At 41.9% G+C, this 25,050-nt stretch overlaps 1 protein-coding gene across 2 annotated transcripts in view; it reads right to left on the bottom strand.

Moving 5' to 3' along the window:
* Window positions 1–13,846: 13,846 nt before the first annotated feature.
* Window positions 13,847–25,050, bottom strand: part of RPS6KA6 (ribosomal protein S6 kinase A6) — a 62,728-nt gene continuing 51,524 nt past the window's right edge. For both annotated transcript variants that reach the window (XM_080990463.1, XM_080990464.1), the window contains exons 20-22: window positions 24,531–24,648; window positions 23,184–23,324; window positions 13,847–23,075 (exon numbers count right to left, since the gene is read on the bottom strand). In XM_080990463.1, coding sequence (XP_080846589.1) covers window positions 22,950–23,075; window positions 23,184–23,324; window positions 24,531–24,648 — 385 coding nt within the window. In that variant the 3' untranslated portion in view covers window positions 13,847–22,949. The remainder of the gene's footprint in view (window positions 23,076–23,183; window positions 23,325–24,530; window positions 24,649–25,050) is intronic.

The following is a 25,050-nucleotide window of genomic DNA, read 5'->3' on the forward strand; positions in this document are numbered from 1 at the left end:
TGTGAACTGCCTTTCCCCCGGAATGCTGGTGTCACATCATGGGCATATTTTTCTCACTCTGATACAGTCTGCCAACTTAACAACACATTTCTCTGCAAGTTCTGGCTTTTTAGCAAAGACCAGTCATTACAACGTGTACTAGAGCAGTACTCCAATTTGGCCAAGTACACCAACAGAACAGACTGACAGAAATGTGGTGTCAAGATAGGCATATAGGAAATAAATGCAGTGTGTCCATCCTGGCTTTGGGACAAATGTGACAATATAGCTTCAGCAGTTAATGTGATTGAACACATTTTTAGTCTTGGGAGGTGGTGGTGGTTGGTTTCAACAACTCCAGCAATGCAGAAACCTCTTTATAAATCAAACTCAGGATTTCCCTCCATGATGTTCGGAAAGGATACCATCACCTTAAGAAACAGAGGCTAGATCCAGACACATCAAAAAAGCGATTCAGTTAAACAGGTTGTAGACTTCTTAAAGGGAAATCCTGTTGGCGAAAGATGGGAATCCACAGCGCCATCTGGTATCACAGTGTTATAACACATATAAAGTGTTTTTGGGTTTTTTCTTTATCAATGTGGCTGTGGCATAGAATCAGTTTGTAATGAGCCCTGCAAGAGAACAAAATGCAGTGGACCAGGAGACAGTGCAAACATTCTTGAAATGCACACTATTTGGAACAGAGGTGGATGGTGCCCCTTGGGACTAGTAGGGCAGAAGGCAAGGGGACTAACAGTGATAGTCAGAGTCACCCCCCTGGTTGGTTTAAGGAGGGAGGCTGGCTGGCTGAGGGCAGACTGAGCTTGCTGGGCCAGTGCCTCATTTACACTAATGGACCAGTCCACACTGGCTGGGGGTGGGGGGGGGGAAGGCAAAGTACATGTGTAAAGTTACGTATGTTGTGAAATAAGTGGATAGGACAAAGTTTTTTCTACTCACCTTCCACACAGTGAATCAATGGAATTTGCTCCCATAATGGTCAGCAACCAGGGCAGCTTTAGTGGGGAGAGGTAGACATTTTCATGGAGGGAAAGGCTGTGGGTTGCTACTAGCCATGATGGCAAGGCCCTTCTACCATTATTGTACTGAAAAGATTTTTAAAAGGGAGGCAGCCATATTGATCAAGGAGTTGGAGCAACTCCCTTATGCACAACAGTTATAACATCTGGAGCTCTTTCATTTAGAAAATGTGAGAGTAGTAGTGTGGTGGGGGGAGAGACATAATAGAGGAATAAAAAAAGTAACCATGATGGGAGAAAGTGTATAGAGGGGTTTCCCCCCCCCCCTCAAAACACTAGATCTCTGTGGGATCCAATGAAGCAGACTTTCAGAAGATTCAGCAGGCTGCCTCATAATACGATCGAAAGTCTGGCAGTGCAAAGCCACCTCTGTCTTTAGTATCTATCAAAATTTTATACTTTATTCTTCACTCCCCCCCCCCCCACCACCAGACAAATCTTGAAATATCTCTTTGCCATTCCCTAAAGCAGCTAGTGCTATTTGTTACTGGTATTGTTTGGAATAAGAACAAAGGTAAGATATTCATCTTTAAGGCTGAAATCCTTCCTAAAAATGATAGTTTCACCTTCCCCCATATTTCCAAATCCTTTTTAACGAGTTTCAGAAGATTCAGGGCAGACCAAAGGAAATACTTCATGCAGTACATAGTTAAAGTATGAAATTCCCTCCTGCAAGATGCAACTAGACACATTCATGGAGAATTAGGCTATAAATGACTAAAGGGAAAAAAGTTAAGGACCCCTGGATGCTTAAGTCCAGTCAAAGGTGACTCTGGGGTTGCGGCGCTCATCTTACTTTCAGGCTGAGGGAGCTGGCAATTGTCCACAGACAGCTTTCTAGGTCATGTGGCCAGCATAACTAAACCGCTTCTGGAGCAACAGAACACCATGACGGAGACCAGAGTGCACGGAAACGCCATTTACCAGTACCTATTTATCTACTTGCACTGGTATGCTTTTGAACTGCTAGGTTGGCAGGAGCTGGGACAGAGCAACGGGAGCTCACCCTGTCCTGGGGATTCAAACCACTGACCTTCTGATCAGCAAGTCCAAGAGGCTCAGTGGTTTAGACCGCAGCACCACCCACATCCCCTAAATGGCTCCTAGCCATAGTGGGTGTGCTCACCTTCCAGTGTTGGGGCCAGCATGTTTCTGAATACTGGTTTCAGGGGATCACAAGCAGAAAGAGTGCTGTTGCACTCATGTCCTCTTTGCAGGTTTCCCAGAGGCATCCATTTGTTTAGGAGGCTGGACTAGTTGAACAGGATAATGGACCAGAAGGGCCATTAGAATGATACAGCAGGGCTTGTATAAATAATGCTTGAATTGACTCTTGGTTAATTTAAATGAAAATCCATGAGCATTTTTTTAAAAATGTGTATTTTTGAAGTAAGTGCAACAAAGGCCATTTAAACATTGATGATGATGATGATGAAGATTTACTGTTATTTAAGCCTCATGGTGCAGTGGGTCTGTGTATCTGGTTGTTAACCAGAAGGCTTGGGTTTCGAGCCACCCAGGGACAGCTGTGGGAAAGATTCCTACACTGCAGGCGGTTGGACAAGATGACCCTCAGGGTCCCTTCCAATTCTACAGTTCTACAATACTATGAAATCTATGAAAAGCCCCTTTTGGGGGCTTTTATGATACCCCCCCCCCCCCGCTGAAATCCTGCTCCATAATTCATTGAGCTACCTTAAAAGAATTAAATACCCAACTGCCCAAGGCTCAGAATGTGTTTGTGGAAGTGATGCAAAGTAATAAATGACAACAAATTCTTAAATATTAATTTGGCCTCCAGCACTTAACAGAATGATTTGCATGAATTAATCTGAGACAAAACATGAATCAGTTTCGGTAAGGAATTTGCTAGGAACTTCCAGCCACTATGAATCTTTCAAAAGATGCTAGTTTGAAGTTCTATAACAGCATACTTCAGTTCAGTCATGACCTCCCACTTGACACATTAAAAAAAAAATACTTCCAAAGAGAAATTTGGTAATTTCCTGGGAAATCATGAAAATTTAACAAATTACTACAGAGCTTATTCCTAATTTTTGTATATGGTAATTTAGAGAATAAATGATGGATATAAGGCTGCAGTTGAACCTCTGGTTTTTTCACACAGAAGCACTTTTAAAAGTTATGTCACATCTGTACTATGCATTTAAACCATCAGTTTTGGCTCCTCCAAAGAATCCTTTTAACTTTAAGGGCACTGGGAGTTGTTGTTAGGAGACTCCTAATCCCTCTTCCAAGGGACCTCTTGGGGTTGTAGCTCTGGAGAGCAACAGGGGTCTCCTAACAACTCTTAGCACCTTCATAATTCCCAGGATTATTTCGGGGAAGTCATCACTGTCAAAGTGGTATACAGTGGTACCTCTTGTTGAGAACAGGATCTGTTCTGGAGGCCCGTTCACAACATGAAAAGCCCGCAACCTGAAGCACTGTATCTGCACAGGTGTGCTTGTGCGCATGCGGGAAGCACGATTTAGCACTTCTGCACATGCGCAAGCGGCGAAACCCGGAAGTAACCCTTTCCAGTACTTCCGGGTCGCCGCAGGACACAACCTGAAAAAACGTATCATGAAGCAAACGTAACATGAGGTATGACTGTAATAGTACTTTAAAGAAATGATAGGGATATGGCCTTAGACTGTATTGTAGTAAGGAACAGCAAATTTTCTTTTCTTGAGGTGGTTGCCTCTTTCTGCCTTATAGTAAGATCCACCACTGGCAAAGCATGAATCACCTTTACTTGTGTAACACATGAAAGGGAATAATCTCCCTCCTCAAATAGCTAGCCAGAGAAGGAGGCAGGAGCAGGGCTGTGGCCGGATCGTCCATGTTCACTGCCTCTTTGCAGCTTCTGCAGTTAGCAGCAAAGCAGCTTCAGCAGCTGCAATGCTAAGCCTCATTTTCTAACAGGGAAAAGTATCTGAATCTTTCCTCATCCTTCATTTTGGAGGGGTGGGGTCGGGGTAAGTGTCTTTCACCCCTCCCTCAGTGGTGTTTTCCCATTGTTTGAGAACTACTGATTAAAAGGATACAGAAACTCAGGAGTGGGACTTAAAATAAGGTTACCGGAGTGACTTGCAGCAATCAGTAACAGAAAAGTTCCTGCCCTCAAGCATACAGTCCAAAAAGCCAAGGCACAAAAGAAAAAGGGTTTCGAAGGCAGGACGAACAGTGCAAACTTGGACACTGCTTCTCACTAGCTAAGTTATTGTAAGTGTTCTTTTCAATAGGATTTGGTGGAAACAAGGCCATTGCTGGCGCTCCTTCATGGGCCAATGGATTATTTCCCCCCATGCCATAATGACCTTTCTGGGAGACAGGGGAACAGCTTTCCAGTGGCCCTTGGTCCCCTTGCTGAGACCAGAGCATGCTGTCCTTCAGCTCTGCAGTCGTAGGACAACTGTCCATTGGACTCTGCTAGTCTGCTAGGGGAGGGGAGGGGAAACCAAACTCCCTGTATAGCAACACAGGAATCTGCTTTATCAGTTCATCTAACTCCGTATTATCTACACTGGCAAGTAGTATTTCACCAGAGTTTCAATCAGGGGAGATTCCAAGCACTGCCTGCCTGAGAATGAACCTCGGACCTTTTGTGTGCAAAGCAGATGTTATTCCATTGAGCTATGACACCCCTTTAAGAGAAGCTGCTGGTCCTCTGCCCAATGGATGGGGGCAGGAGAGTCTCCCCTTTGCAACAAAGCTGCTTTTCCCCCCCTTGGAGGAAGTGGGTGCAGCCTCCCAACCACCTTTAGGTACTAGGTTATGACACAGTCCATAGTGGGCTGACCAGAAAATGTAGCTCACATGGCTAAAGTGCGATCCTAAGCATACTTACCTGGGTGTAAACACATTGAACACAGTGGGACTTACTTTTTAGCAAACATTCCTAGGATTGCATTGTGTGCCAACTCTTTCAAACTTATGGAAAGAAGTTACATTTTTAATTGAAAAAGATGTAATTTTATTACATTTTTGAAAAGAAAGATGGTTAATACCCAGTAACAGCAGTGTTTTCTCTTATGTAAACTTATTTCAAAGCAGTTATTTCATTTGTATAACCATGTATGTTCAAAAAGGAAAGTGAAAAGGATATAACACATATACACACACACACCCTGGGGGATAATATTATTATTATTATTATTATTATTATTATTAATAATAATAATAATAATGCTGCAATTAGCCACTGTAAACTGTTCTATTTTTTATTTTCATGGAATCTTTGCTTAAAACATTCATTTATTATTTTTATTATTATTTTAAGTATCTGGTTTTGGAAAGATGTTGGCTGGCCCAGTTTCAGACTGAAAATAAGAGTGAATAATCAAATGCTACTTTATAATGCCCTAGGGACTAATCCTGCTCTAGTTAAAATAGAGCAAGAATCATATAGAATGGAGAATGGCTCCATCTTCTGACCAAAGAAAAGAGTATGAAGAGGGAAAATAGAGGGAAATTTCAGCATGAGCAAAAATATAGTGGAACAGTTTTCATATTATCTCTCTGGAACGGTTAATCTGATTTGGAGATTCACCTTAACTGGGGAGGGTTAGCCTCCATTACTTCATACTATTGACAAAATGAGCCTACGTGTGCTTACTTGAAAGTAAATCTCAGTAGTTCAATGGGGCTTAGTTGATTGAAGAATTGTATTTCTATGATGCTTTCCATTTAAATGAATGCTAAAGCTGCTTACAAAGAATAAATAACAGTACCAGAACAGAACATCACAAATACGTCATAAATAATATAATATAATTAACAAATCAAGAGTTAAACAATTACAATCTATAAAATACTATTAAAAAACCAACAACTAAAGATAAAACAAAAATCACCATTACAGTATTAAAAAATCAGTGCAACACTGCTTGTAATGCTGTTTTACATCATTTCCCTTCTCTGGTTATCAGTCTCTTGTAAGTAAGGATTGCTGCCTAAGGGGTGGGGGGTTGGGAAACAGAGCCCCACTTTTTGGGAAGCTGCATTGTGTTGGGAAACTGGTAACTGTTCAGAACTGGGTAATCAAGAGCAAGAAAGAAAACAGATCCAGATCTCCTGGTAGACATCTGGTTGATTTGCAGTCAATCATCAAGAGTTTCTGATTTCCCTGATTGATTGGCATCTTGTCCCTCTGAACCTCTGCATCCCCCGCCTGCAAATTAGGACAAGTAGTGAATATTGCTGACGCAGCTTAAGTTTAAGAGAGAGAAAATGCTTGCATCACTGCTGTGCCTATTTTAATAAATGTTTTGGCCTTCCACCTTCTTCTGGCCAATGGAACTCAATGGAAGGCAGATTATACAGCAAACATTTATAATAAAAATTAAAAGACAGTAAAAACACAATACAGTGCGGGGGGGGGAGCTTTGTACGTCCAAGGATCACATTTCCCTTTGGGGACAGTATACCAGTGGTGGGTGGAGCTGGAGACAAAAGTAGGCAGGGCTCGACCAATTACACACACACATAGGCACATACTCTCTTCTTTGTGCAGACACAAACATCCATTCATATTTCCTTCCATTCATTTCATACTCTTCCCCATCTTTCTCACACCTCCCCTCTTCCATCCCTAGCTGCCTCCCATCCTCACTGCACACAGCAGTTGAGCTTTTCACAAAGGCTTTTTAAAAGCCTAACTATTGCATTGGGGGGGGGGATAAATGACGTATCAATCAATCAATGTTTATTGTGCTAGTCAAAGGCCATGACACAAGCAAAAGCACGAACAGTTTTAGACTCAAAATATAAATCAAGGCATTGGCTGAAACAAACAGAATCATCAGCTTCTGGTGAGACTATAACCAGGGGGTCTCCACTGCTATATACAAAATGTATTTCGGATTTAGACCTCTGAATACCCATTACAGTTCACAGCTATTTTGTCCAAATCCTTCTACCTAATCTCCTTAGCCACCAACGCGAAAAGGGTCACTCTATGTGTCACTAATGTGTTGGAATCACTCAGTAACCACAGAACGCGCTCAATTGTGGGATGATTGCTTCCTTGAACAAACAAAGGTTTAAAAAAGCTTGGGGGTGTGTATAAGGGGCAGTATAACAAATAATGAATAATATCTTCCACCTCCAATTACCTGCATATACAACATCTATCTGCGTATGGAATCTTTTTGTAACAACCAACCAGCACTGCCGAGGGCATTGCTTGAAAGCGCAACTCAATAAAGGCAGATATTAATGATACAGGCAGGGCTTTTGACAAGTAACTGGCTCTAAAATGCTCCATTTTCAGTATAGAGGAACATGGGGAGCATTGAGATGATTTAATTGCTTCTAAGTTCCCTGGTACGCAGGCTGAGACCCTACCCGCCCGCGGACTGTCTCGCCAGAGTGGTGCATGCTTTAGTTATCTCGCGCTTGGACTACTGCAATGCGCTCTACGTGGGGGTACCCTTGAAGGTGACCCAGAAACTTCAATTAATCCAGAAAGCAGCAGCTAGACTGGTGACTGGGATTGGCTGCCGGGACCATATAACACCTGTCCTGAGAGATCTGCATTGGCTCCCAGTACGTTTCTGAGCACAATTCAAAGTGTTGGTGATGACCTTTAAAGCCCTAAACGGCCTCGGTTCTGTATACCTGAAGGAGCGTCTCCACCCCCATCGTTCAGACCGGCACTGAGATCCAGCGCCAAGGGCCTTCTGGTGGTTCCCTCATTGTGAGAAGTGAGGTTACAGGGAACCAGACAGAGGGCCTTCTCGGTAGTGGCGCCCACCCTGTGGAAACCCTCCCATAAGATGTGAAGGAAATAAGCAGCTATTTTATCTTTAAAAGACATCTGAAGGCCGCCCTGTTTAGGGAAGTTTTTAATATTTAATGCTGTATTGTTTTTAACACTCAATTGGGAGCCGCCCAGAGTGGCTGGGGAAACTCGGCCAGATTATTATTATTATTATTATTATTATTATTCAGGAGTTTAACCAGTGACGCCAATCCCTGGTTAGTGCTTATCCATCTTCAGAACCTCCTTCAGGTCTTGCAGGGAACAGTAACCAAGACTGCTTTGAATGTTTACCGTATTTTTCGCCCTATAAGACGCACTTTTCCCCTTCCAAAAATGAAGGAGAAATGTATGTGCATCCTATGGGGCAAATGCAGGCTCCTTGGCTTCAGCGATAGCAACGCGAAGCCTCCGAAGCCTGCGCTCCAGAGGCTTCGTGTTGCTTCCGCTGAAGCCAGGAGAGTCTGCTCTTTGAGGCTGGCGGTGGGGGAAAGCAGCGCTTCCCCCATCGCCAGCCCCAGAGGATGGGGGGCAGCGGGAAGGCGCGCAATGCCTTCCCACTACTCTCCAACCCGGCTTTGAGGCTGGCGGTGGAGGAAAGTAGCGCTTCCCCCATCGCCAGCCCCAGAGGATCGGGGGGCACAATCTGGGTCGAAAAGCCTGCAGGAGCCGCGCGCTCTTTAAAGAGCGCGCCGCTCTTGGGGGCTTTTCCCCAAGGAGGGAGAAGGGACTGACTGGCGGAGTCAGTCCCTTCTCACTCCTGTGGGCTTTTGCGGGAGATGGGGGAATTCCCCCACCTCCCGCAAAAGCACGCAGAAGCCGCGCACTCTTTAAAGGCTGCGCGACTTCTGCTGGCTTTTCTAGGAGGTGAGGAAATTCCCGCACCTCCCGCAGAATCCGTGTGCTCTTTAAAGGGGCTGCGCGGCTTCTGCTGGCTTTTCTACGAGGTGGGGGAATTCCCCCACCTCGTAGAAAAGCCCGCAGGAGCCGCGCACCCTTTAAAGAGCGTGCCGCTCTTGGGGGCTTTTCCCCGAGGAGGGAGAAGGGACTGACTGGCCGTTTCAGTCCCTTCTCCCTCCTGGTCAAAAAGCCCGCAGGAGTCGCGCCGGCTCCTGTGGGCTTTTGCGGGAGGTGGGGGAATTCCGCCACCTCCCGCAAAAGCAGGGAGAAGGTCTTGGAGTAGCGCACAGGCTGCGTGCAGCCTGTCCGCTGCTCTCAGAGCTGCGGGGGGGGGATCATATTTTTTTCCTTGATTTCCCCCCCTGAAAACTAGGTGCGTCCTATGGGCCGGTGCGTCCTATAGGGCGAAAAATACGGTAGTTTCCCCCAATGTATGTTTAAATTAATGAAAATCATTTCATTAATTTAGGCCTCCTTCCATAATCTGCTTTCTTGTTCTAGAGCAGTTTCTTATAATCTGCTCTAGCATTACTCCGTTTTTCCATGGATTTTGCTACAAATTTCTTCTAGAAAGCCCTGTTGCCAGAACTTTCATAACATCTTTACATTGTGCATCAAGCCAGCTGTATTGAACCATCTGAGTATATTGTTTGAAGCTTTTGAATTTAATAACCTGGGTCTGCTGCAATTTGTGGGAAGGTGTCCACCAGAACTGACAATTCACTTTCAAAGCTCTTGCACAGAATCATCATACGATCACTGGATAATATCTTTTGAGCGTTATTGCTTAGATTGAGTGACCATTTCAATCTTTTCACACCCAAAAGCTCTCCAGAATCACCTCCTGCCTGAAGAAGACATTTTATTAGGGGACCTAATAAAGGCAAGTCATCACTTTCTGTTTTTTCTTGCACTTCAAATATTTTCACATAAGAAAATAATGAGGGTGGTACTCTAAATATAATCAACAACACTTCCACTGTTTAAATAGCTAGAATAGATCAGTTGGTAGAGCATGAGTCTCTTAATCTCAGGATTATGGGTTCCAGCTTCACCTTTAACAAAATATTCCTGCATTGCAGGGAGTTGGACTAGATGGCCCTTGGGGTCCCTTTTAACTCTACAATTATATGATTCTAACAAGATGAAGAATGGGACGTGGGTGGCACTGTGGGTTAAACCACTGAGCCTAGGACTTGCTGATCAGAAGGTTGGCAGTTCGAATCCCTGCGACGGGGTGAGCTCCCATTGTTCGGTCCCTGCTCCTGCCAACCTAGCAGTTCGAAAGCACGCCAAAGTGCAAGTAGATAAATAGGTACCGCTCTGGCGGGAAGGTAAACGGCGTTTCCATGCGCTGCTCTGGTTCACCAGAAGCGGCTTAGTCATGCTGGCCACATGACCCAGAAGTTGTATGCCGGCTCCCTCGGCCAATAAAGCGAGATGAGCGCCACAACCCCAGAGTCGGTCATGACTGGACCTAATGGTCAGGGGTCCCTATACCTTTAACTATCTGAAAGAATGTAAACTGACCCTCTGAAGGCTCCATGAAGCATGTTCAAATCATGAATAAAAACCCTATCCAGCAGTTTCATACCCTGCGGATTGTATTTCTTGTCCAGGAAGTAGCATGGTAAAAGAAAAATGCCCCCCAGCTCTAAACATAAGGGGAGTACGACTCCTTCTGAAGCACCTCCTGCAAACAAAGTAAGTAAAGGCAGCTAAAACCACGAGAACATAAACACAGCCCTTCTGGATCAGATCAAAGACCCACCAAGTCCAGTAGCCAACTAGATGCCTTTGAGAAGCCCACAAGCAAGACCTGTGAGCAACAGCATTCTCCCCACTTGTTTTCCCCAGCAACTGGCATTCAGAGGCATATTTCCTCCAACAGTGGAGGCAGAGCACAGCCATTGACAGCCTAATCCACCATTTGCCTAACCCCCTTTTAAAGCAATCCAAGTTGGGGGTCATTGCTACATCTCATGGTATTGTCAGAGAACTTATTGAAATTATAGCATGAAAATTGAAATGTGTGTTGGAAAGGTTTAGCAAGCGAAGGTTGGAATGTGAAGGTTGTTTTTGCAAGAGAACCATGAGAGAAGAACAAAGCAGCACGTAAGCAAGAGGAAGGAGATAAGGATGAAGGCCATTGCTATTTCAGAAGGCGGTTGAGCTATGCTGTGTGACTTAGCTGGCCAGAACAGTTGTTGTGTAGGAATGCTTAAAGTTTAACTATTGCTATACTTTTTACATGAGGTGGCACTTTCTGCTCTAGGCGGTTAAATGGTGTCCATTGCAATGCTAAATAAACACCTTGCTTTGCTAACCTCTGGAGTCTGGATTTTATTGGCCATTCTGGCCCGAACCTGCAAGGTACTGGCTACTGAAACCCAATATTTCCCCATTAGTAGAACATTCCATAGTTTAACTACATGCTGTGTGAGGAACTATTTATTTTTGTCTGTCCTGAACCTTCCAACAATCTGCTTCATTAGATGACCCCAGACACGAAAACTAGTGATCTTTCTCTTTTTAAAAACATTATGTGAGTCTTATTGCATATTTATAATGGTTCTGCACTTATCTGATTTTTAAAAAATGAAATTGCCATATACAAGTAACTTTATAAAGAAAGAAGAGCCCTTGCAAAAGGGTCTGTTTTTCATCTTGCATACTGTCATTGCAAGCAGGTTGGAGGTGCTTGACAAACAAGGAGTGGCACATTTTCCTGGTTCTGGTGTGCTCTGATCTGCTTGCAGTTGTGATTAAGATGATGAAGAAGATGCACCATTTGGAAGACCAGGAAGAAGTGCCATTGGAAGGAATTGATTTGGCATGGCAAGCAAGATAGGGCCCATGAGCTATAGGTGGACCGTACACAATAGCTTTCATTTCTTTTCATTAACATAGCTGTGAAAATTGGCTTGGAATCTCTTTTACCTCCAATCCTTTAATATGGAGATATGGCATGGTTAGAGTGTTGTATTAGGACCCGAGAAGCCACGGTTCAAATCCCCATTCGGCCATGAAGCTCACTGGGTAACCTAGGGCCAGACACCGTGTTTTGAGGATAAAATGGTGAGTAGAACCACAGCGGGTGGCACTGTGGGTTAAACAATAGAGCCTAGGGCTTGCCAATCGGAAGGCTGGCGGTTCGAATCCCCACGACAGGGTGAGCTCCCGTTGCTCATCCCTGCTCCTGCCAACCTAGCAGTTCAAAAGCACGTCAAAGTGCAAGTAGATAAATAGGTACCACTCCGGCGGGAAGGTAAACGGCGTTTCCGTGCGCTGCTCTGGTTCGCCAGAAGCGGCTTAGTCATGCTGGCCACATGACCCGGAAGCTGTACGCCGGCTCCCTCGGCCAATAAAGCGAGATGAGAGCCGCAACCCCAGAGTCGGCCACGATAGGACCTAATGGTCAGGGGTCCCATTACCTTTAGAACCATGTATGCCACCGTTCCTTGCAGGAAGGGGGGCATCTAAATGTAATTTTAAAAATTGCTTTTTAAAGAAAAAAGCATGGCAATACTTGTGCAAAGTGAAAAGCTGCTTAGTACATATTTTTATAAACAGAACCAATGTATGTTGTGAGTTGGTGGCAGAATGACATCTGGAGGTTGTGATGTTACTTTTTTGAAAATCTTCATGGTTTTGAAATATTATTTTGACTTATTATTTGCCGTGAAGCATAACTGTTACTGGCACTGCTCTTGAACAATAAACGAATCAAGGGCATTCTAGAGCATTCACTTGGGGCAATGGTTCACATTTTAGTTTAAAAATACCAATTGCTGCCAATGTATCTTTACTTCCCCCTTTCTGCTTATTCAGGTGTTGCTCTCCCCCTTCCCTCCATCCCCTTCTATGTATGTCAAAGGGACTATTAATAGGCTTCAGAACTGCCAGAACAAGGACATCCAAATTTGATTCTCATGGGAGAGGAAATAACTGCTCCAGCTTGATGCAGATGGTGAGGTTTATTCCAATGCCACACATTGGGTTTTTGCAAAGTGTTGCAAAAGTGACTTTAAACACACACACAGAAAGAGAGCAGTGTTCTAGGTATAAGCCAATGTGCACGTAATTCTGCAAGTCAAGGCTGGTCCAAGACATTTTTCTATCTGAAAGGACAAAATAACCCACCCCCACTTCTATATAGGAATTCACAAGGCCAGTAATTGAATATTACTTCAAAACTGGCAATAATATGCTTTCCTCTGCCATATCCAAGAGCAGCAGACTAAGGTGTGCAGAACACGTTGTGTGACAAATAAATTCTTATCTTCCAACCATGCACATCTGCAGGAACCCCCACACCTATCCCATGAACCATGGAACTTAAGAACATAAGAAGAGCCCTGCTGGATCAGGCCAGTGGCCCGTCTAATCCAGCATCCTGATCTCACTGTGGTCAACCAGGTGTCCATGGGAAACCCTCAAGCAGGACCTGAGGACAAGTGATTCTGTGCATGGCATCCAAGACACGCATTAAATTTCCAAGAGGACTTATGCTAGTACAATGGAACTCCCCCCCCCCATGTGTGCCCTGCACTCCCCCCAAGATCTGTTCTGCAGGGAAGGGGGAACCCCATAACAAATTTAGAGGAACATGGGTGAGAGAGGAGAGGGAGGAGTTCCATTGTGCAAGGGGATGTCACTATGCTAACATAACTAGTTACCTAGAGCTGCACTAGATGCAACCACTTCCTTCCTTCCTTCCTTCCTTCCTTCCTTCCTTCCTTCCTTCCTTCCTTCCTTCCTTCTTTTTCAAGCAGGTTTCTAGCATTTGTGGAACCCAAGATACGAGACAAAATGTAGACAGTATTCTTCTCATTTTTTGTGAGGTTAGCCTGCTCCCCACTTTCAGTATTTTACTTTTTGTCCCCCCACTCCTTCCCCAGGGGGAAAAATTCCTATGCACACTTGTGTCCAACACCTTGCAGCTGCTCCCTGCTTCCCAGCACCCACCATCTCAGGCAGCTACTTCACTCTTCCTTATAGTAGGGCTGACCCTGCAGAAGATTTCATTGACCTTCACATGATCCCCAACACCTGTGGAGGAAGGGCCAGAAGGCTGAGTGCATTCCTTAAAAAATAAATGAAAAAAATAAAGGAGCCCCATTTAATTGTTATAGAAAGAAGTGGGAATTCAAACAAATGAGTTCTAAATGGAAAGTTTTATTTCATTTCAATTGAAGCCCTCCTAGAACAGCCCATACAAGTCACAGAAGGGTTACAAGAGGATTGAAGAGAGCAAGAACACAGTGTCATTTTTAGATTACTTATAAAATGGTGACCCCTTGCTATGCCCTATTATTATTATTATTATTATTATTATTATTATTATTGAAATCGGATGACTTGGGAGATAGTATTAAAATGCATAACCATTTCATGCCATCCAATAGGATGGAAAACATAGAACTTACAAGCAGAAGAAGAACTGGATCTCCTATGGAAAGCAATAAGAAACATAAAGGATATGCCTCTTTTAAAACTCCTTCTAAAGCAGGAAATCTTTCTCTAATATATCTGCAGTATTGTCTTTTTGATGCTTTCAAGGAATAGGGGGAACTCTGGATGTATCTTCAATACCAAAGGTACAGGCAGCAGAATACTGGCTAGCCCCCCCCCCCCCGAAAATAATAGCAAATACAAACGGCACTAATGGAAACAAAATGAAATAGTTCCAAAGTTATGAAAAAGAACAAAAAGGAAACAAATAAAACATTCAATACTGAAAATAAACTGAGTAACCTCCCCCCCCCCGCAAAAAAATACCATTGTACATCCCTATGTGAAAGTGAGCAGTAAGCCAATGCACATATGCAGATGTCAGAGTACTCAGATCTCACAGGCATGTTCCAGATTCACATCTATCACTCACTCAGCATTTGCTGCGTTTGTCACAGGTGTTCTCCAAAAATTGGATCAGGGTCAAGTAGCCCATCCTACTGCTACTGACACATGCAGGTGTGAACATGTACATGCAGCAGGTCTTCACACCTGTTCTTGTACGCAAAAATGCTTCCACGTGCTCCAGATCAAGAGGATAAATCTTTGCACAATACATGAAGGCCCTGTCCTTGCAGATGTTTGTACCGTACGTATAGAAAACAGTTGGGGGGGACTATTTAGTGGGCATGTAGGGGAAGAGCTACTTATTCTGGCCCAGTTCCCCTCTCATGTGTTGGGAGCATGCATGTGGAATTCTTCTGAAGAGGGTCAAACATGGACTTGTTCCTCTTTATGTCAAGCATCCACACCTGTTAACATGAAGTTACACTTGTTGCAGTCACCCTGTTTTTGTAGCACTCAAACCCAGCGTTCTGTGCCTGGGGGGAAAGGAAACACTTTACATAGACAGACATTCACTGTGATTTGAGGTGCGTAAAGTAGGAGCCTGCTTCATGACGTTTCTCAGCCTCTGAGGCCCTTCCCAATGTTGCCAGAGTGATATTGGATGGTGGGGAACGAGAGGATGGACTTTTTCCAGTGTGTATTTTGTTTACAGCATTTATGCCCTGATCTTTAGCCAAGAAGGCTGTCAGTGTGGCTTCCAAAAATGTGTCCTAATAGGGTTTGTACCCATATCGCTATACTATACACATCTGCTGTTTTTACTTGTATTTTATATTGCTGATTTTATACTTTGGCACCACCTTGAGTTGGAATGTGTCTTGAAAGACAGGGTATAAGTTTTATTATAAATATGTGTTGTCACAGGAAACTTATCAAATACTGCTGTACCTTAGTGAGGAACCACCACTACCTGATGAGCTTAAAGGGTTTGCTTTTTTAAAACTTATAATTCCTTTGAAACTGTATAATTCCAACACTGGTGCATCCAGCTAACTACTTGGGGGGGGGGGATTAAATGACATCTCTCTCTCTCTCTCTCCCTTCTCCTCTCAGAAGCACATATGAAGCCAATAGTGTGAATGACACTCTTCTTATGAAAAGGCTTACGGTCCCAAGAGGACCAGTACAGGTATATGCTATGATTAAGCCCTATAAGAATAGGTTAGGGCAGGGGTTGCCAACAATTTGTGCGTCACTGAGCACATGTGAAATTTTGAGAACATGCTCTGGACAGCAGTGACACCAGTTGCACAATGGTGCCACAGGGGTGTGGAATAAGGCAAAATGGCTGGTGTAGAGGCATGTCCTAACACAAAACATCTACCACATCTAAAAGAGGGGGAAATAGACCTTTGAAATCTGCTCCAAGGTTGTGGGACTTTATGGAGCACATTAGAAGGGGTGGGCATGGGAAGAGGAGGAAAGGGAAGTATTGTGTGAGTGGAACTCTGATTGTGTAGAATTGGATTCAACTTTATGTTAGGAAGAACTGGTGCTGGCAACATGCTCCCAGAATACGGCACCTATTCCTGTGTGACAAAAATTTAAGAGGGCTGAAGAGAAGACGTAAATGTCAGCAATGCGGGCTTTGGCACAATCTTTACCTTACTTTTACCTCTGAAGACACACACACACACACACACACACACACACACTATTCCACACCATGTGCACAATCTTAGTGGGGCCTCTTACAATTGAGAGGAATTTAAGTTCAAGTAACTGTAGGAGCTTTGATGAAAAACTAAGAAGATTCAAAACTAAAAATGATCAAAATTGTTTCACTTGGCAAACCTTCTGAGTGAGTGTGTGCATTATAAAATATATCTTGTACCCATGGACCCTTAAATTTAAAGATGCTCCTCACAAAATTTCAACGAAAGCAATAACAAAAACACAGATTTCTATGCTGTCTTTGGCATATGTCATGATTCAGAGAGAGAAAGCATACACTGTCTTTAGCAGCATGGATGCAAAGAACAACATACTATGTAATACAATACCGGCTACATCCTTAAGTAGAATGTAATACAACACAAACTTTAATGTCAATATATACAGAGCCTTAAAAGAAAACTTTTTTAAAAAAAAAGGAAGACAACCTGAACAAAATAAATACAATATGATACAAATCCACAATGTTTTGAGAAATGAATGTTATAACGTTAACAACAGGGTTGAAGTGGGTAGGACTTTTTTGTGACTTTAAATCTGTACGAAAATGCTGTACCCTCAAATAGCATGTATTTAAACACTGCGTAATTTGCTGTCACATGATGCTTTTTCCAGGTTTTGAAATTCACAGCCAGGCACATGCCCAAACAGGTTCAAAAATGTAAACTAGGCAATGGTCTGGTTCCGACATAACATTGAAGACTACCTAGGTTAATTAACCATAGGTTCCCATTATGTCTGAAAGGGGGAAGCTATAGTTACAAAGTTCAGGACAAGCCAAGAGCTTCAAACCTTGTTCCAATTTTAGGACCTATAGTTTACCACTTTAGATGTAAGAGGAAACTATGACTAACTCAAGTATGAAGAGGAAGGAAGCAAAGAAAGGGCAGTGAGGACAAGGCCCATGCATATCTTGGCTTTATACACAGAGTTGTGTTATGTCTGAATCAAACCATTCAGTGCAAGAATGCCAAAGTGCTTGGGACGGTGGAAGAATGCAGCATAAGTAAAAGTCAATTGCAACCACAGTTTTCCCACACCCCTTTTAATATGAACATTTCCATCCTAGAAAAGGGATACCGCTTCTGCTCATTTCTTCAGCAACTTAACTCAACACAAATTTTCAGTTTAATAAAACTTTTCTGAAGAGGGTATTCAGGAACTATATCTGGAAGAACTGCCCATTTGTAATTTAAAACTGCATTTACTTACATGAACCCCTCCCCCCCCAAAAAAGATGGCTTTTGACTTACCTAAATTTGTTTTTTAAAATTCACCTATTAGTTTCAGCTACTCAGTATCTCTACTTCCACTGCAAGTCTATATTAACACAGATAACTAATTTTATAATTATCCTCTAGCAATACTGCAGAGTGGGAGCAACATCCCTCAATCCTCATAGGAGACAAGGAGCTAAAAACCACTGAGACCTTTCCCTGTTTAAGTTGTGCTAAAATGAAGGCAACTCTGCAAGGACTCTAATGCATCTGCACAACAACTGCTATTAAGTTCAAAGGGTGTGCATAGTAGAGTTTTCTAGCGGGTTGATAAACTTAGCCACTGTGTAATTGGAAGACCCTTCCCTTGTTGTCTAACACAGATTGGGATCATACTGCCAAGTGCAGAATGAATACATATCTGTACAGGCACAACCACCACTTTCCACCAACAGAACTATTCAAAATATGGGTAAAATTGGTTTGCCAAAAAATATAGCTCCTATTGGATCACATACTAAAAGTAATCCTTGTACAGTGGTGCCTCGCAAGACGAAATTAATTCGTTCTGCGAGTTTTTTCGTCTTGCAAATTTTTCGTCTTGCGAAGCACGGTTTCCCAAAGTCTTCAAAATCACCAAAGTCTTCAAAAACTTCAAAAAAGGCTACCACACCGCGTGCTTTGAGTTGCTCCTCGAAGTCACCCTGGGTATTAACGGTTTTAAGAAAAAGGAAACAAACTTGCAAGACGTTTTCGTTTTTCGTCTTGCAAAGCAAGCCCATAGGGAAATTCGTCTTGCGAAGCAACTCAAAAAATGAAAAACTCTTTCGTCTTGCGAGTTTTTCGTCTTGCAAGGCATTCGTCTTGCGAGGTACCACTGTATTTAATGCTGATGTATTTAAATGACATATTTACAACAAAATTAACTAGTGGCTTTTAAAAAATGACAGTGCCCATTTTTAATAGGGCAGATTCAACAAGTGCTATAATATAAAATCTGGGCTTTGAAACACACATAATTTGGTTTACTGAAGCCGTCTTGAAGTCACACAGGTTATTTCTCTTTATATAATGCATCTGAATACAAGTGTGTGGATCCTTTGCTGCCCCATCAATTGACACAGCTGTGCCTGTAGACTTTTCATGCTACACTACTGTGTACATGCCAGGAAACTGTTTCTGGCTTCCTACTTTTTCAGGGCTTCCTCCCTGCCCCAAAGGCAAGGTAGAAAATCAAAGAGGCCATGTGCTGCAAGTTGCACCAGCATTACCCAATCTTTCAGGGTACCACTGCCCTAAAAGAAGATTGTCCTAAGCAAGCAGCTTTGCCATAAAGATGTCAGTCACTGTTTTTTTCATGCAGTTTACCAAAGCAAGAGGCAAGAAAAGTGGGCCACAGCTTGGAGAAAGACAAATGTGATTAAACAATACACTGATTTTCCAACAGGTATTTGGGCATGGAGAGCCTCACAGAACCCAAACGATGGGCTGTGATATCATGATAATTTTGTCACATGTCTATGATTTCTTCAGGTGATTGAATTAAAGCAGCCTATGCGCATGCACCCCAAAGGTAATTTTTTGAATTTGTATTGCATTTTAGCAATGTGCAATAATATTTCAAGATTCCACCTATATAATCAAATTGGAGGAGACAGTATGTTAATCACTCAGCAGTGGTGCTCTGAATGCAGTAGTCCTCGCATTGGGAGCTCCAATTAAGCACAGGTAGATTTTTAAAGAAGAAATATTTCTAAAGCAACACTTTAGATGACAACCAGGACACAGTTGGTGATAGAAAACTCTATGGGGAGGGTGGGAATCTAATCACACAGGCACAATGGAGTCTCAGAGCACATAATCAAAACCATCCAACTGGGATTAGTTGACTCATAGAATGGTTATATTTACCCTCACAACAGCCAGTTCACACTAGCCAGTGGTCCTCATGAATGCTTGCAAATATACTGGGCCACTTTTGAGCTTTTGGTTAGGAGACGTCATTTATATGAACAGACAGCTCCACACAGGGGGCTGTGTTGCAATTTCTACAATGACAGCAGCTCTAGAAGTGGGGGTGCTGCAAGTGTGGATGTCGAAACATCCTCACTTTGTTTGCCACACAAAGGTGGCAGTTCATTCAAATTTCATCTCCGCATAGAGGTCCTTGTAAAGGTGCCACTACCTAGTGCAAACCAGCTCTTAGTGCAGTAAAATTCATTCTGAGAGGTAAAAGTCAGGATGCTAATCCACTTTAGTGTATGGCAACCTATGGTATGATCATTCAGTGTAGGGCTATCACTGTGGATGTTCTGTATGTGCTGATGGCACACACACAGAAATAATTTAGTATCTTTCAAATTGCCTGTCATGAGTCTCTGAATAAGGCACTTCACTCTTTCGGCATAAAAACAAAAAATGAAAACAGAACAGCTTTGCTTGAATCAAAGAAGTGGTCCATTTAGCATGGAACCCTATTCTGGTTTTATAAGGAAGTGCACACTAAATCCTATACTCCATTCCCTGGTATCTACTCTTCTGCCTTTTGGTGGTGAGGATGAAGGGCAACAATACATTTGGCTGGATGCCCTGATCCCCAATCCTAATTGACAGCGATGTTTCTAACTTCCATTACTGCTTTCCCTAGAGAGAATTATCCATGTTCTAGCCATCTTGCAGGAAAACAAACAAAAGTCTGGTGGCACCATAAAAAGAAACGCATTGTGGCAACTTGCATGGATCACAGTCCATAAAATAAGATGTAACATCACTTTTCAAATCTGCTCCACATTACTTTTGAAGGGGCGGGGAGGTTTAAGAGGGAGAATGCCAGCAACCAGGGCTTTTTTTTAGCCGGAACTCACTGCAACTCAGTTCTGGCACCTCTCAGGTGCGCTCCATTGCCATTAGAAGTGAACAAAGGAGGCATTCATGGTGAATTCTGGCATCTCTTTTTCTAGAAAAACAGCACTGTCAATGTCTAGTTTTCCATTGCACAGAAGGCACTCTTGTCTTCTCCTACTCTATTATATTCTGTGCTTTATGCTATGTAAGCATAATTACAAACGTGAATAATTTTGTCCTAACAAACAATTCCATCTGCCACCCTCTTCTTTCAACATAGCTGGATGCTTCTATTGCCTTACAGTCTCCCACAGATTTAGCTAATTTGGAATTACCAACAAACCAGCATTTGTTCATAGTAGCTAGCACAGAACAAGGAAGTTCTGAGCTCAAATCCCCATTCAACCATGGACCATGAGCGAGTCACTATTTCTCAGCTGGTTAATCTCACATGGTTTTTATGTTTCAACTCTAGTTCAAAGGATCTATTGTGAAAGGTCCCTGCCCAGGACCCTGGAGAGAGTCATCCAGTCAGAATAGACAACACTGGGCTATGTTTGCTGACAAGGTGTAAGGCAGTTATATAGATTTGGGGAAAGGGAAGGACACACCAAACACACTATCCAAAATTCTTTGGAAGAGTGGGACTTTAAACTGTAAAATGTTAAGTCACACTTTTACTGATGAAATAAATGAGGGATCTATAATCTTCTTTACTCATATAATTTTATGCTCATAAACTAGGGTAGATTATTGTAATGATTTATTGAATTTAGAAACTGCATTCTATTTCAGGTGTTCAGCTCCAGCTGCTCTGTTATTCCCAACGGAAGCATCAACAAAAATGATATGATCTCCCAGCATATTTAACAATATGTAAATAGTTAAAACTAGTTAAGTTCTTCATATTTAGTCACATGGAATGGAGTTTCTTTTCCCTGACTGCATTAGTGGTTATTTCAAGAACTCACAATAAAAAAGGTGATCATATATTATCAACATGAGGGTTTTTATTGGGGGAAGGTTCCATCTGATCTCATCTTCCAACATCTCAGAAGCATATTCTGTGGCCAAATATTGTGAGATCATTATAAAGTCTAGGCTAAGGCTTACTGAAATGTGCTTCTTTTAAAATTCACATCTTTGGGGTAACATACACCAGTTTGTAAATCCAATGTGGGCTAAGATGTTCAGCTACTGACCTTATGCTTAAGATTGTTTATGGCCACAACAGCAAGAAACTGCAGACTTTTCTCTACTTTTTCCATTGAGACAAATTCTCCAGAACAGATTAAAAAAAAATATTTAGAACACATTTCAAAGTTTAGATCTGATCCAGGACTTCGAAGGGCTTAAAATGGATATTCATCTTTGAAATGTTTATAAAGGGTCTGGAAAAAAACGATGTACTAATTTCCTACAGAAAGTATGAATAAATTTAAAAACATTATGAAATGTGAATATGTGTGTTTTTTTAATAAAAAAAATCAGTATCTTATAATTCATGGTGAAATAACATCTAACGGTGGAAAGGGAAGGAAACAAGAAGAGAACACAGTGGACTATCAAGGTAGCTTCAATTGCCTGTCAAGAGTAATAATGATAATTCTATAGGTTCTTGCTCTAGAGGGCTTGTATTTAAAACCTCAGTGCAGAAACAATTATCAGCCCTTCTACAGTAAATGAAAGGGCACAGCCCATGTTTTGCAAATGTATACAGTACTGACAATGGAACACACCTAATCCCTTATCACAGAATGATAATATTGTTGGAGGGGGGCTCATCTAGATCACCTCACAGTCCTAGATATTCTATACCTAATTGTCTTATTCTATACCTAAAGCATACCCAAAATGCCTACTCACCCTTTTCTTCAAAGCCTCCGAGGATGGAGATGTCACATGTATGTTAAAAATATAGTAGGCTTTATCATTCTAACCACCAACACCTCACAGCAGTCTTACACAAAAGCACTCCCAGGCTGACCAATCCTACAGTTCTAGCGATGGCTTTCACACTACGATGAAGTGCAGGTTCATGGCTGATTCCCTTTGTACATTTTCTTCAGTTGCCTGTTACCAGGCATACTTGGGGCTTCCATTTTAGCGTACATGAGTTTTGCACTGGCACATCCTTTTCAGTTATCCTTATCTTGCTGTACCAATGAGTTAAGTGAATGGAGTCCATTGGTAAAGTGACCAATTTACAAAACTAGAGCACATAAGTTTGATTTTGTTTCGTTATTTTACAATAGGGCCAGATAGCAAAAATACTAAAACACTGACTATTTTCTTTCAATTTTAAATTTACAACTTGAGCAGTGTTGATGGTCCCCTAAACCATTTATTTATAAACTGGGAAAAACTATACAGTATTTAAAAGTATTAACATAATGCAACAGATCTTTGAAAAGGACTGTGTACAGAAAACTCTTCATGATCATTATGATGTACCCTGATGCTTTGTTTCAATGAATCACTGACACTTCCTGCAAAATGTGTGATGAATCCCACTGAACCTGTGGATATCTTCTTTTTCTTCAACAGAATTCAAGTAGTGTAGGAGGAACTTGTATATGCCTTTTAAATCACAGGCCAGGCAGATACAGAGCCACTTATTGAATTTTTTCTCTTGCTCCACTTTGGTTAAGTGCCCCGGTGGAACTATAAGTCAGTTGATGTTAGCTTTTTCATGCTCCGTCGTTGAGCTAAGCTTGAAGCTGCAACAGGCTCCAACACAGGCTGAAATGTCTTGTTATTCAGTGCAGAATAGGTGGCAGCCATGGCACCCTAAAAGATAATGAAATTAAAATAGATCATGATACCCTCATGAAGAATAACAAAACCAAAACCCCAATCTCCCACAGGTAACAACAGATTAATTAGTTCCAGTTTTACCTTTACTAGATGAGGTGCATCTTGCCTGTTTAGCTGGTAATGTGGCAACTGGTCCCTACATGCTATCCACGAATGCTTAAGAACTTGCTCTGCAGTATATCGCTGATGTGGATCTACATGCAGCATATGAGATAGCAAATCCTAAAGCAAATTGGACAGATACAACTGTTACAACCAATTCTAAGCAGTGAGAGATTGGACCCTTTTGGTCTTATCAATCATATAATGACATTCAAGTGATCTTTCTTTTGAAGCAGTTAACACTCATACAAAGAGAGAAGCCCAAATGAAAAAGAGCACCATGTGTGCATCAGAGCCCACATGAGTCTCTGAATTTTCCTCAGAGATTTAAACATACAGTAAATTCCAAAAAAGCAATAGAGCATGTTCTAAATTTTAATTTTGTATAAAACAGTCTCATGTTGCTTTATGTTGCTTTTGGCCAACACTCATAACCCACTTAGGCATGCTGCAGATGTAATATTTCCATCTCTTACAGAATTACATTCTATGTGAACTATTAAAAGTCTATGTGAACTCTTACAGAGAACATTCTATGTGAACTATTAAAAGTCTCAATTGCATTTCGTAAATTCAGTAGAATAGTTTCAGAAGTAGTAAATTATACATGTTATCGACTTTTAAATAATTATTGATCAAAGGTGCTATATGTGATGAATATAGATACTGTTTGCATTTATTCTATCCTATGGGTGACATCAAATGTTAGTCATACACTGAGTGGAACCACTGATGTCAATTGACTTACGTCCATTTATTTTAATAGGTCTATTCAAAGTTTGATTTAGTTTAATGTCATCCTATGCTTTTAAATGTGACCTTTCATACAGTTTTAAAATTCCACTGCTTACCTATAAATCTAAGCTAAACAAGAACTTCTGATTTCGGAGATGAGGTACAGTAAAAGTCTCAGACATCAAATGTCATAGGAAAACAGGATAATTGAATGTCAAAATAAATGGGCTTATAATTTACATACCATCTATTCATATATATAGAAATTTAATGAGTTTTTAAATAATTAAAGCTCATGCAACACAAATTCTACAACAGCAGCTTGGGCATAAGTTTCGTAAATAACAAAACTGGTTGCTTTTTCTACCTCCGATAAATACCTTAGGAGCCAAAAGTGAGAGACCAAAGTGATGCTTTCAGTTCTGCTTCAGTACAAAATTACCTTTCAAATGTTTACAGAGAAAGGCCTTAAAAGTAAAAGTTTGCTGTTGATGTCATAGTTTGAATTACTGATCCTACCCAAAAATGTTATTCTGATGTTTCACACAGTTACCTGTATTTTATAAATTATAAGATAAAATACATTTACACCTTTGCTGCGTCTGAAACAGTGTCCCAGTTGCCTCCACTTAAAGAAAAATTCCCACTGCCTATTCGTAACAGGATTTCCTCAGGGGTATCATTGGGACCATTGGCAAAAGGAGTATACCTGGGTTCCAATACAAAAGAACAAGATTAGAATAATACAATAATTTTAACAGACATCACTGAAGCCTATTGACTATGAGGTGTCAAATTTCATGTAGGGTGGCACTTACTTCACCTGTGCTAGACTATAGAGAAACAGCTACAGCCACGTAAACAAACCAGTGTGGTACAGTGGTTAGTGTGCTGGACTAGGACCAGGGAGACCACTCAGAGAAAAAACTCACTGCATGATCTTGGGCCAGTCACTATCTCTCAACCTAACCTACCTCACAGGCTTGTTGTGATTGTAAAACAGAGAGAGGGAGAAGTGTGTAGGTTTCAAGGCGGGAGTTGGGAGCAAGTCCGCAAAAACTTACAAGGTGTCTGTGAAGTTAACTCTTTATTCAAAGAAACAAAACAGTGC

Source organism: Podarcis pityusensis (genome assembly GCF_964106645.2).
Source record: "Podarcis pityusensis genome assembly, chromosome: Z".
Taxonomy (NCBI): domain Eukaryota; kingdom Metazoa; phylum Chordata; class Lepidosauria; order Squamata; family Lacertidae; genus Podarcis; species Podarcis pityusensis.